The sequence below is a fragment of the Telopea speciosissima genome, chromosome 2 (assembly GCF_018873765.1).
Source record: "Telopea speciosissima isolate NSW1024214 ecotype Mountain lineage chromosome 2, Tspe_v1, whole genome shotgun sequence".
Lineage (NCBI taxonomy): Eukaryota > Viridiplantae > Streptophyta > Magnoliopsida > Proteales > Proteaceae > Telopea > Telopea speciosissima.
This window is the reverse complement of record NC_057917.1, coordinates 79,539,423-79,550,972: the sequence shown is the minus strand read 5'-3', so window position 1 is coordinate 79,550,972 and position 11,550 is coordinate 79,539,423. Positions and strand designations below refer to the sequence as shown.

The following is an 11,550-nucleotide window of genomic DNA, read 5'->3' as shown; positions in this document are numbered from 1 at the left end:
TCTCTCTTTCTCTCTGTCCGTTTCTGTTAAGTAGCAATCGTTTCAGTAGTCGCCGGGAAGGGAGAAGGATTTCCCGGCAAGTGTGCCTCCTTGGGCGTTATTGGGCAGTTTAATTTGCAAAATGTCGGAATATATACAATGCGATACTCATCATGCACGCTTTGAAAATTCTAAAAGGTTCAGCCTTCACGAGCTATGCCTGCTCCCTCTCTACTCATCATGCATTGGTCAATTTCTCCTTATACGCTTTCCTACCCTTTCCGGCCTTCTCCAAACATGGGAAAAGATCAAGTTTGATTCAAAAGCTCGGAGGAATGAAGTACTCTGCCAAGTCTCCTTCATTTGCTGGCAACTCTGGCGAGATAGGAATGATCTCCTTTTCAATGGCGTTCAACGGACCCCAATGGAGGTAATGCATCAGGCCCACAGAGCTTTCCGAGAATACTGGGACATCTCCAACCATACCAACCCAGTGCTCAAGACACCCCATGGAAATCATACTGGGCCATCCCAATGGGCTCCTCCCGATCCTGAGTTCATCAAGGTGAACTCTGATGCAGCAAGCCCAATTGACTCTAGTGGTGGAGGAGTGGGGTTCATTGCAAGAGACCATATCGGGGTGATTATATTTGCCTGCTCCGAACCAATGGATTTTGAGGACGCGCTTATGGGGGAGGCTCTGGCAGTAAGAGCTGGTGTACAGTGGGCTGTGGATAATCACTGGCTCAAGGTTGCAGTGGAATCAGATTGCGCCAACCTCATCGACTTTCTCAACTAGCGCTCACCCTCGTGTCCTCCTTTCCACGTGGAAGGAATGATCCATGATATCCTGCGGTTAACTGCAACACGTGTTGTCTGTATTTTTTCTTTTATTCCTAGGGAATTAAATGCCGTGACCCACTCCTTAGCTTGGAAGGCTCTGCTCGTTACATACCGAACTTGTTGGTCATGTTCCACTCCTTGGATCCTAAAAAGAAGCTGTAACCAGGAATCCTTGGCTGATGCTTGCCTTTCTCAATGAAATATCTTTTACCAAAACACTAAAGAAAAAAAAAGTCTATTCTCGTAATACCCTTTCCTCTGGTGCTAGGCCCACTTTATTTTCTTGGGAGCCATTATTACCTCTGGCTCCTCTTTTTTCTCATGCCCCTCTCAACTGTATCTACCACAAAGTGACAGTGTCAGCCTTTCATCATTTATTCTCTCAACGCATCAGCTACGGGTAAAGCCATTCCATCCCCACCCGTATTTTTATACGCTGCTGTACTGTCACGTTTCATTTAGCTACTGTACATACTTAGAAGCTTGACATGTGTATCTAACTGATCCAACGGTCATAAAATCAAATTGAGATTTTACCTTTTCTTTTTTTTCACGTTTGCTTTTTAGCTTGTCAGTTTTTTTTATTTTGCTTTTTCATTTTTCTCAAATTTGCTTGTAATTTTTACGATAAAACATTCAATAACATTCTGTACAATCCAAATTAACATTTTCCTCAATTTGTATACTATTGTTATCTTCCATTGACATGCTTCTTGCTACACTTGTCCATCTACTCATAATATATGTTTGAGAAATATACTTAATATCTAAAAAATCTAAAATCTTCAAAATATGACAATATAGGATACCAAACGACTTAAATTTCCTGCAACTGCATTCAACCATAGACTCATAGGAATTACATACAACTTCATATTCCACACCAGTTGAATCAAGAGTACAAACAACATACTTATGTAAGCTTTCACTTTGTCATTCTGTTTTGTATAGCAACAACCAACACATTTATACTCCTCTTGAATTAAGCCGAAGATTAAAGAAGCATGGCAGGTAAATTTTCAAAAAATGAAAAAACAAAATAAAAAAATAGAAAAAATTAAAAAGCAAACATGAAAACAAGAAAAAGCAAATTTTCATTTTGGTTTTATGATCGTTGGATCAGTCAAAAGACACGTATCAAGCATCTAAGTATGTACAACAACAAAAAGGAGCGTGTCAGTACAACAGCAGCAGATAAAAATCCATCATTATGGGGTCAGTTTTCTGAAAGGTATATACTATTCTTGTTATACCCGCACCCCAGATCATAATTAAATATTATTTCTTCTCCGTGACGTGTGGTTATCACTGCCACGTATGCTGGTGAGCTGTTCTCACTGGTGGTCAAACCCAGCTACAAAATTATTGACCATGATACGGGTTTACCTGTGGAGGAAACTATTTGGGGTCATGGGTGACGAACCATGACAAGGAAATAGTAAGTTCTAGCCCTTAATTTTATTTATTTACCCTTTCCCTTGATGTCCTAAAAGTGCGGGTCAAGATTTGGACCGCCTGGGCTATTTTAGTTGAGTTGGGAATATTCTATTTGTGGGTCCCACTTGCCCTGGGGAAACGCGTGAAGAGCAATTATACCTATATCATGTGGGCTCATCTTTTAATTAGGTTCTTTCCTAATTATAACTAGTGGGCAGGTCCATTAGCTTAAGAGGCCCATTGGGCTTAAGTGACAATTTAACCTAAGGGTCCATCTAATTATATTTAACCCAAGGTTGGGTATTCCTTTTTCTAACCCAAGTAGAACTAATGAATCAATCCATTAAGCCCTCTTGACCCATTTAACTTAGAGTACCCATTTAACTTGGGTGACCCATTTAACTTGGATCGATCCATTCAATCTATTTGACCCATTTGACATGTGGGATCAAAAATGAGTTTTATTCTATTTCTTGCCCAACCAATTGGACCCATCCTTATTGGGTTCTTTTCTAATTAAAACCAATGGGTCGACCCATTTAACTTAAAGGACCCAAGACCCATTTTCTATAAATAAGACAGGGGGGGGGGGAGAAGCATTCATTTTCATTTCTTCTCCCATCTAACCTAAATCGTGGAGGAGAGAAAGAGGAGAGAAAGGAGAAAGAAGAAAGAAGAAAGAAGGAAATAAGAAAGAAGGAAGGAGAAAAGGAGAAGGAGGAATGGAAAAGCTTGGTTGAAGGCTTGAAACCTCACCTTGTGGAGCCCTCTACGTGGAGCTTTTCTACATTGGGAAAGGTAAGCCATTGAAACCCACATCTCTTCATCTATTTTGAGTTTTGAGGTTTGGAAAATGGGAGAGATTCGACCTAGGGTTCTCTTGGAACCCAAGGAATCGATGGAACCTCTAAACCTAGACTATGGTGGAGTTATTTCACTCCATTACAACCTCTAAGCCTAAGCAATCTCTTTCCATTTGAGAAATTTAAGGTTTCTACCCTATTATGTCCTAATTTAGGTTCTCTTTGTTTTTCCTCTTAAATCCATGGGATTACATGGACCTAATGAGGTCTTAGAACCCTAATGGACCTAGGAGGAAGCTTTCTTGAAGCCTCCCTACCTTTAAACCCCTTGGAAAATGAATCCCTAGTGAGAAACCTTTCAATTTTCGGTTCGCAGTATGTGGATTTACATGTGGTTTCGGACCGAGAAACCACACCGCAACCACCCTTGGCGGAGACCTTCCTAAGCCCCTGGTTAGCTAGGATTTACATGTGGTTTCGGACACGAGAAACCACACCTGCAACCACCCTTGGCAAAGACCTTCCTAAGCCCCTGGTTAGCTAGGATTTACATGTGGTTTCATTTCCTGAGAAATCACACCTGCAACCGCCCTTGACTCAGACTGTCCTAAGCCCCTGGTTTCCTAGGATTTACCTGTGGTTGCAGCATTTGGGCATGAAACCACACCTGCAATCGCCCTTGGCAGAGACCTTCCTAAGCCACTGGTTAGCTAGGATTTACATGTGGTTGCAGGAATTGGGCATGAAACCACCCATAAAACCACCCTGCCTCTAAAACCTTATACTTAAATGATTTATGAGAGACCTTTTGGGGATCCGTCCCTTTACTTAATTAACCCTATTTTCACTCTTTATTTAGGTTTAAAGTTTTCATCTTGTGACGTGTTACTTGATTTCGGCGACAACTCATAACATCGGGACATAACACATATTGTGAGTGGGTTTGGTTGTTTGGGCTTGATATTATTATTGCATTGTATATTATGTCATCATTATAAATTATTAAGCATGCTTGCGCATATTGCATACTTTTATATATGAATGTTATGATGTTAATTGGAGATGCTTTACTTTGATGGGTCTTGGTGTCGGTGGGTGTCGGTGCCGGAACCCCGGATACTATATATATTTATGAAGAAATTATGTTGAATGTCATGTTGAATCAGTATGCGCGGGCCGTGCGTAACCGGGCACTAAACCGGATGAAAAGTTGATGCGCCGGATTACCTCTCGGGACGATAGGACTTGCATGTAGCTGTGGCTAGGATTTTACACCCTTATGCTACGACCCTTACCAACAGGGGTTTAGGTGTTGGGTAATCAGTACACCGGATTCTGTGGAGGTGGGAGAGGCCAGTCATGGTAGTATTGGTTATCAGGGGTCTGCCACTGAGTGGTCTTGGAGGCTTCGATCGGCGTAGGTCCCAGGTGACAATTGAGGTTTCATTGTGGCGATAAGTTAAGTGACCCACAGTGTCTCCCGAGTTGTCATAGTAGCATATACCTCTGACTTAGTTGTGATGTTAGGTGGAAAATTTACTTAACATATGCATGCATCATTGGACTATGTGAATTGTGTGTTTGTGCATCCCCATCCCCTCACTGGCTCAGTGGAGAGCTAACTCCCTCGTGTACACAATTTTTAGATTATGATGCAGGTACGGAGGAGCCGAAAGCTGTGTTAGAGGAACATGGCAACGGGTGTCCTTGTGACGATTGCGCCTACGGGCCGTGAGAATTCTAGGGACTTGTTCCCCTTTTGTTTATTTTAGGGCGTAGGCCCATGTATAAACATTTACTGTTATACCATTGTTGATCATTATTAGATGGTAATGAAAAATGGATTAACTACAGTATTTATCATCTAAGCTTTGATCATCTTGTAACTATTGATTTTATACGCTTCCGCAAAACTATTGATCATTTGGAATGTAATATTTCCCTTTCCGCACTCTGATATTATATTGTTTTAATATTAGTTATGACTGTGCGTTGGGACACTGTGTCAGTGATCCTGGCAGCTTAGTAGGATGACAAGCGTCGTCCTAGTCACCCCTTATAATGTATTTTATCTCTTGTTGGGATGGGGGCGTGACAGTTCTTAAGTTTAATGAACACTGAATTAATGATTTGGTAAAAAAAGGGGGGGAAATATGGGAAATAAAACGCCTTGTGTGCCTCCCACACCTAGACATACAAGGTGCCTTAACCCCCTAAGATTTCCGCTTTTGCATGAGGGTAAGGTGACTTGTGCCATACAATCCTATCTGTTAGTATCTGCTTCTTACAAAAAAACAAAAAATAGTGACTTGTGTGTCTAGGCGTGGGAGCCATATAATGCGCACGATCAATTAGTATTTATTTCCAAAAAAATATAGGGGCGTGGATCTCTATGCCGCAGCGCAGGCTACACCCAGGCACATGGGGATGGGCACAATGACCACCTTGCCCCCCTACACAGTCTGCCCATGTACCTGGGCGTAGCCTGCGCTGCGGCACAGAGAACATTCTCCCTAAAATAAAATACAAGATTTTTATAATAGGTTTAATTCCATGGCTCGTGCTCAGGGTTTTAAGGAAACGGGAGTTGCAACAAAAACAAAAGGGAAATTTACACATACCACCCCTGAGGTTTGACTAAAGGATATTTTCACCCCCCAGTTTTGGAAAATTCTGCGTACCCCCCTGAGGTTTGCAAACGGTAACAAAGAAGCCAATTCCGTCAGTTCATGACCAACACTGTTAAAAATTAGACTTGAACTGATGGAATTGCCCTTACAAAAAAAAAGCAAAAAAAAAAGAAAAAATACCTGCAACTCATCTTCCCCAATCGATTTTGGGGAAGATGAGTTGCAGGCTATAGATAGAAGGTCCGTCCATTAGAACAGCAAGCCCAGCTTTATCTCGACAAGGTAGCAACTTCAACCAGGGAGTTAGGTTCTCAGTAAAAACAACCTCCCGTGGCAGAGCACCATATCTAAGGGTACTCAAGAATGGTCGAAAGCTCCAATGTGGAGAAGCATATGCAGTAGATGATTCCAAGCCCAAAAGCAAATACATCTTCCATTTCCGAAACCCCATCACCGACCCTCTCTCAAAACCCATCTCTGCAAAAACCGCCATCATCTCCACTAACCCCTATTTCTCCTTTCATCCCTATTCTTTTCTCTTTATTTTTTTATCATTTTCATTCTAAAAACCCTCATCCCACCATCACCGATTCTCCTCTCCATTACTTTTCACTTCTAATCTAACCCACATCCTTGTCTAAACAAAACCCCAATCTGAATTCCAGCCATGACCACATCCATCCTCAACTAATTTATCATTTATGATCCCATCATGTATTTGATTTCCTTTTCCATTTTCCCTCCCAATAACCATCGGATCCCTATTTCTTTTATTTTATTCCCATTTTTCCAAACCCAACACAGAATCAGAATCCACTGGCTGCCATCATTTTTTCAAGCTCTTTGGAATCCATTGTCGGCTGTGGTGCAAAGAAATGTGGAGCAGAAAAATTAGAAGAAGATTAGGAAGAAGAAGAGGAAACCCGGGCGGAGAAGAAGGAGATGGGGAGGAAATTGTGCGGACATAGAAGTTAATCGAAGCACAGAAGAGACCTGAGAAGGTGTGGGTCAGATTTTTCCAGGTTGAATCAACCTGATCTTGGGGACATCGAAGATAGCCCACAACTCAACTCCGGGAAGTTTCGCATTTGCGCTCGATACAGGATCAAATCCACCCCCATCGTTCATAGTTCCAGCGACCTTGCGTGAATGACAACTCCAACTCACAAATCCGGAATTTTGTAACCTAATCAAAGCAGCATAAAATCCCATTAGTTATTACTCTTTGAACTTAAACTGCATTTTTTAAGACGGTAACAATTAACAAACCCTAAATTTTGAACAGAAATACAGCTGATCATAGAGTTAAAAGCAAAAGCTAGAAACACAGATACAAATGGGTTAAAACCTAAAACAAATGGAAGAGGGAAAGGAAAGAGAGTGAATCAAGATCGGTTCCATGGTGTTCCTTACAAAGATACCTGCAATTTATCTTCCCCAAATCGATTGGGGAAGATGAGCTGCAGGTGTTTTTTTGTTTTTTCTTGTAAGGGCAATTCTGTCAATTCAAGTCTAATTTTTAACAGTGTTAGGCATGAACTGACAGAATTGGCTTATTTGTTACCAATTGCAAATCTCAGAGGGGTACGCAGAATTTTCCAAAACTGGGGGGGGGGGGGGGGTGAAAATAGCATTTCGTCAAACCTCAGGGGTGGTATGTGTAAATTTCCCCCCAAAAAAAGAAAAAGAGTCGAATCGGTGAGTCGGGTGACCGATTCGATACGGACGATCTTCCGACCCGGATGATCGATTCAGATCGATATCGCTGCAGGCCGATTCTGCGTTTTAAAACCCTGCTCGTGCTACCTCTGCAAACTCATCTTCTCCGACCTCGTTTCACAGCAACGCCTTCGTGCCCAATCCCACCCTTCACTGCCTTGAACTGCTTCGATTCCATGCCAAAGATCCTTGATTTCTACAGAGAATCCAAATAAAACAGAAATATTGTGGTCTTTATTTTGCAGCAGACAGCATCCGAATTGATCTAGAATCCAAGATTCTTAGAATCAGAATAGCTGAAAGATTCCATCTGCTTGACGGCTTATTTGCCGTTGCACTCTCTCTCTCTCTCGTTTAACCCTGCTATGTGATTTGCAGCTATTCCTCGAGTCCAAGTGACTCTGCGATTACTGAAAGTCGTTGGAGGTGAAACCGGGTCTCAAAATCGCTGCCGGAAGTTGGAACCTATAGCATTAACTGGAAAGCCAAGATTCTCTATCAGCAACTTGCTTCCATTTGTCTCTGGTCTCCCTTTTTCTCTCTTTTATATGCTATGGCATTTTCACTCAAAACACATTGATTGCAGTTTCTGTGAATAATGACTGCCCTTTGCTTCAATAAGTAAACAATTTCTAATGAATAAGAGTTTTCGTCTTTGCTTCGATGAATACACAAATATAACTCAGCTCAAGTCTTTTTCAGTGATCAAGCAACCATGTGTGTACATTTTTGCAGTTTACTTGCATGTGCTCCTCATGCTTGTTTTATTGTTTCACTTGTACTTTAAGCATTCTGTTTCCTAATAAATCTCACATTTACTCTTACAAAACTGCATATATCCTTATTGGTCTTTTGGCTTTTGGGGCTATATTGGGTTTTTCTTTTCGATGTTTTTATTTGCTTGCACAAATGACTGTTGGGATTTTGGTAATGTACTATTTAAGAGGCTCGTTGATTGTATTTGAGGGAGGTCCCGTTTAATCTGTGAGAAAATTTGCTACTTGCATGCCTAGAATCATTGATAGAATAAAGTAAAGAATTCCTTCTGCAGAAAGAGTTGAATTATAATCCTTGTAGTATTTTGGAAGATTGGGAGAAGCTGAACTGTTTTTCTCCTTACTATGATGTGGCATCTCCGAGTGATGAGTTGAGGTCAAAGTACTAGAGCATCTCTGTTGTTCTTCTAGGGTTTTTTTTTGCTCTTAGGATTATTAATTCTGTTTTACTTTTGTGTTTCTTTTTCAGGAAGTAATATTTGTGAGTAGAGATCTTCTGCACATGTTATTTGTAGGTTTTATTATAGAATTGAATCTGCTACTATTGCTTGCATTATCAGGCCAGCATGTTCTGGTGGGCTTGCGTTTTGTTTGCGCTCACATTTTAAGGGTCATAGTTGTTATTTATTGACTTCTGTTTGCTCTCTCTCCTCAATGGCTGATATTTTCTACTTCATTATTGTTAGTGAAAGCTGATTGTATTTGTTCCATGTTGATAATATCCCTAAAATTTTGGTTCCAAATTCCTAAATAACGACCATATTGAATGTATCTATATTTGATATTCAACTTTTTGTCCTTGTCCAATTTTTTCGATCGATTTTTTAATTGAATTGTGGACATATCAGTCCAATTAATAACTGGATCTATTTGTATTCATATCTTTGCAGAATCCAAATTTACTTAGTATACTCGCAATTGCAGTTTCATCATGATGGATGGGTGGACGGTGTGAAGAAGGCCAATTAGGTTGGACCCTGTGCTACTCCTGTTCTGTCTTTCAGTTTTGGGCTGTAGGATTAGAAAGCCTCTTGAAGTGGGTATGTTGTAACAGGCAAAATCTTATATGTTCTGTATAGAGAGGAGGGTGAAGAAACCCTTTCAATGCCTCCACTGGAAAAACAGTTATGCCTGTTACTCATGCACGAAGCTTTTCCTATTACCCTACGAAAACACAGTTTTACAAAGTGTCTCCATAGCCCATTGTCAGGCAGTCAAAGCAGGAACCATCACGGACACCTACATTGCCAACAACATTTTAAATTGGTACATGAAATGCAAAAATGTAAATCATGCTCACTACCTGTTCAACGAAATTTGTCAAAGAGATTCTGTTACTTGGAATTCAATGATTACAGGCTATGTAAATCAAGGAAACTTTAAGACTGCTTGGGAGTTTCTGAAAACCATGAAGAGAGGGGGATTTACTTTAGATCAGTACACTTATGGAAGCATTCTGAAGGGAATTGCTTGTGAGGATTGCCTTGATCTTGGGCAACAAGTGCATGCAGTCATCATTAAGACTGGTTATGCGAAGAATGTTTTCTCAGGCAGTGCACTTTTGGATATGTATGCAAAATGCAAGAGAATTGAAGATGCCCATGCGGTGTTCCGACACATATCAGAGCGTAACTTGGTCTCTTGGAATGCTGTCATTGCAGGGTATGCTCAGATTAGTGATCATAGAACTGCTTTTTGGCTACTATATTGTATGGAAAGGGAGGGGCTGGGCCCTGATGAAGCGACTTTCGCTACCCTTCTTACGTTGCTTGATGACCCTGAATTCTATAGATTAACTATGCAGATACATGCTAAGGTTATAAAACATGGGTGGGCGTCTGACACCATTGTGTGCAATGCCACAATCACGTCATATTCTGAGTGTGGATCCATTGAAGATTCCAAAAGGGTATTTGACGGTATTGAAAGAGCCCGAGATTTGGTGACATGGAATTCCATGCTGGCAGCATACGTTTTGCATGATTGTAGGACTCTTGCTATAGAACTCTTCATCAGAATGCTAGAGCTTGGGATTGAGCAAGACATGTACACATACACTAGCATTATAAGTGCCTGTTTTGAAAAAGAACAGCAAAGCCAAGGAAAATCCATGCATGGATTGGTAATTAGAAAAGGTTTCGAGCAAGCAATTCCAGTCTCTAATTCTTTGATTGCGATGTATCTAAAATTTAATGACAAGTCCATGGAAGATGCATTCAAACATTTCCATTCTATGGTCTTCAAGGACAGGGTCTCTTGGAACACAATCTTGACTGGATTCTCACAGAATGGGTTGAGTGAAGATGCGCTGAAGGTCTTTGGACAGATGCGATCTGCAGACCTTGAGATTGATTACTATGCCTTCTGTGCTGTACTTCGGTCTTGTGCAGATTTGGCAACTCTCCAATTGGGTCAACAAGTTCACAGCTTAGCCCTTAAGTCGGACTTTGACTCAAATGACTATGTTGCTAGTTCACTGACATTCATGTATTCCAAGTGTGGGGTCATCAATGACGCAAAGAAATCCTTTGAAGCAACCACCAAAGACAGCTCAATCACATGGAACTCGATAATATTTGGGTATGCACAGCATGGACAAGGAAAAATGGCGCTTGATCTATTCTCTGAAATGCAGGAAAAAGAGGTGAAACCGGATCACATTACATTTGTTGCAGTTCTGACTGCATGTAGTCACATTGGTCTGGTAGAAAAAGGTTCATATTTTCTAAGATCCATGGAAGCTGATTATGGGATTCCACTGCGTATGGAGCATTATGCATGTGGGGTTGATCTTTTTGGGCGGGCCGGGCGTCTTGATGAGGCAAAGGCCTTGATTAAATCCATGACATTTGAACCTGATGCGATGGTGTGGATGACTCTATTGGGTGCGTGTAGGCTACATGGTAACATAGAGCTCGCTACTGAAGTAGGGAGGCACTTACTAGCACTAAAGCCAGAAGAGCACTGCACATACGTTATTCTTTCAAACATGTATGGCCGTCTTGGTAGTTGGGATGAAAGAGCGACAGTTAAGAGAGTCATGAGGGAGAGAGGAGTGAGGAAGGTTCCTGGTTGGAGCTGGATTGAGGTGAAGAATAAGGTCCATGCATTCAATGCTGAGGATCTTTCACACCCTCAATGTGAAGAGATCTATCAGAGACTTGGGGGGCTGATGGATGAGATTCAAAGGTTAGGTTATGTAACAAATGTGGAGTGTGAGATGTGTGATTTGGATTATGTGGGGATGGATTCTGAGTCATAGTTGTTGATCTCAATCTTGCCATGGATCTTGAAATAGCTTACATTTCTAAGACTGCCAACCATGCAGCTCATTCCGTTGATGCAATAGTAGCTATTTATTTC

At 41.2% G+C, this 11,550-nt stretch overlaps 1 protein-coding gene across 1 annotated transcript; it reads left to right on the top strand.

Moving 5' to 3' along the window:
* The first annotated feature begins 9,081 nt into the window (after positions 1–9,081).
* On the top strand, positions 9,082–11,550 carry LOC122649586 (putative pentatricopeptide repeat-containing protein At3g25970). The gene has a single exon (XM_043842790.1). The coding sequence runs from the start codon at positions 9,254–9,256 to the stop codon at positions 11,447–11,449; it is 2,196 nt and encodes a 731-aa protein (XP_043698725.1). The 5' UTR covers positions 9,082–9,253; the 3' UTR covers positions 11,450–11,550.